The sequence below is a fragment of the Lycium ferocissimum genome, chromosome 8 (genome assembly GCF_029784015.1).
Source record: "Lycium ferocissimum isolate CSIRO_LF1 chromosome 8, AGI_CSIRO_Lferr_CH_V1, whole genome shotgun sequence".
NCBI lineage: Eukaryota > Viridiplantae > Streptophyta > Magnoliopsida > Solanales > Solanaceae > Lycium > Lycium ferocissimum.
In genome coordinates this window covers 55060121-55061734 of record NC_081349.1, presented here as the reverse complement: position 1 = coordinate 55061734, position 1614 = coordinate 55060121, and the positions used below count along the sequence as shown (strand labels likewise).

The 1614-nt window shown below is 42.7% G+C and overlaps 1 protein-coding gene across 1 annotated transcript; it reads left to right on the top strand.

The window, feature by feature from the left end:
• Positions 1-488: 488 nt before the first annotated feature.
• On the top strand, positions 489-1409 carry LOC132066491 (uncharacterized). Its single transcript, XM_059459796.1, has 3 exons — positions 489-506; positions 647-922; positions 1137-1409. The coding sequence occupies exons 1-3, from the start codon at positions 489-491 to the stop codon at positions 1407-1409; spliced, it is 567 nt and encodes a 188-aa protein (XP_059315779.1).
• The last annotated feature ends 205 nt before the right edge of the window (positions 1410-1614 follow it).

The following is a 1614-nucleotide window of genomic DNA, read 5'->3' as shown; positions in this document are numbered from 1 at the left end:
TTGTAATATTCCAAAATAACTGAACGACGCACTTTACTTTCTTACATTAGCACTGGCATCCTAAAGTTCCAAGAATGGAAGTCCTTACCTTGGTCCTACTCGGGAACTCTGATTCGGTACGATTCGGTCCAATGGGAGTTGGGGCAGTTCTTCGCCTGGTTGCTCTTTCGCAGGTTGTTCTATGGCACCCACACCTTTTACAAATGTGCCAATTATACTAACTCTCTCGGGCTTACCACTATTCTCATTTGACCCTCATTCTGCAATACCCTCATTCTGGAATTACGTGGGTAGTCATCTCCTAATGTTTGTCTATCCCTTACATATTCAGTGGGTTCCTCTTGGATCTTAGATGGATCTGCCTCGATGGAGGACATGATTTCCGATGGATCTGTATCATAAGAATGACTGCCTCTGGAAGCCCCTGGACTACCAGCTTCCTTTTCTGTAGAAGCCATCTCGCAACTACAAAACAATCAAGGTTAACGATGGAAATATTATATTCTGTAACTTGACTCTATCGCACGATCTAGGATAGAAAGAAGGTCATTCATTCCTAAATGCCCACAACCTCCTGTTGGGACATGCCGGGTTTTACAGGCGCTTCATCAAAGATTTCTCCAAGATTGCTAACCCGATATGCAAGCTTCTTGAAAAAGAGGATAAGTTTGTATTTGATGACAAGTGCCAAAAGGCATTTAATAAATTGAAGGAGCGTCTCACTTCTGCTCCTGTTATTGTTACTCCTGATTGGTCCCTGCCTTTTAAGTTGATGTGTGACGCAAGGGGGTTCGCGATTGGTACTTTGCTCAACCAGAGGCACAATAAAATTATGCACCCAATCTACTATGCTAGTAGGACTCTTAATGCGGCCTTGAGAGATGAACTACACGGTGATTGTGAAAGAGCTGCTTGCTATAGTGTATGCTTTTGAGATATTTAGATCCTATTTTTTAGGTCCAAGGTTGTGGTGTACACTGGTCATGCTTTGTTGAGGTATCTTATGGAAAAAAGGAAGCTAATTCGCGACTGATTCGTTGGGTCATTTTGTTGCAAGAATTTGATTTTAAGGTGAAAGTTCGAAAAGGTTCCGAAAATCAGCTTGCTGACCATCTCTCTAGGCTTGAGAAACTGAGGTGCCAGTGGAGGAACTTGATATTTATGATGCTTTTCCTGATGAGCAAGTTTTGGCATTGTCTATGCAAGTGGCACCTAGGTATGCAGATTTGGCTAATTACTTGGTGGCTGGTATCATTCCTGAAAAGCTCAAATCTTACCAGAAAAAGAAGTTTTTGTGCGATTCTCATAAGTACTATTGGGATGAGCCATACTTATTCAGAACATGTGCTAACAACATTATTCGGCGTTGTGTTCCAGAGAGTGAGATATTGGAGATTCTGAAGGCTTGACATGACTCTCCAGTTGGGGGACATCATAAAGGTACAGGGACCGCTGCAAAGGTTCTCTAATGTGGTTATGGCGCGGTCTTGTGATCAGTTCCAATGGAAAGGGGGTATTGGTAGGAGGAAAGAGATGCCTATGAACTTTCTGATGGAAGTTGAGGTGTTCGATGTTTCGGGGATTGATTTTATAAGGCCCTTTGTGAGCTCTGTG

Coding starts and splice junctions, on each gene's coding strand:
- LOC132066491 (XM_059459796.1), top strand. Junction 923..1,136: donor AAAGAGCTGCTTGCTATAGT/GTATGCTTTTGA, acceptor TGAGAAACTGAG/GTGCCAGTGGAGGAACTTGA.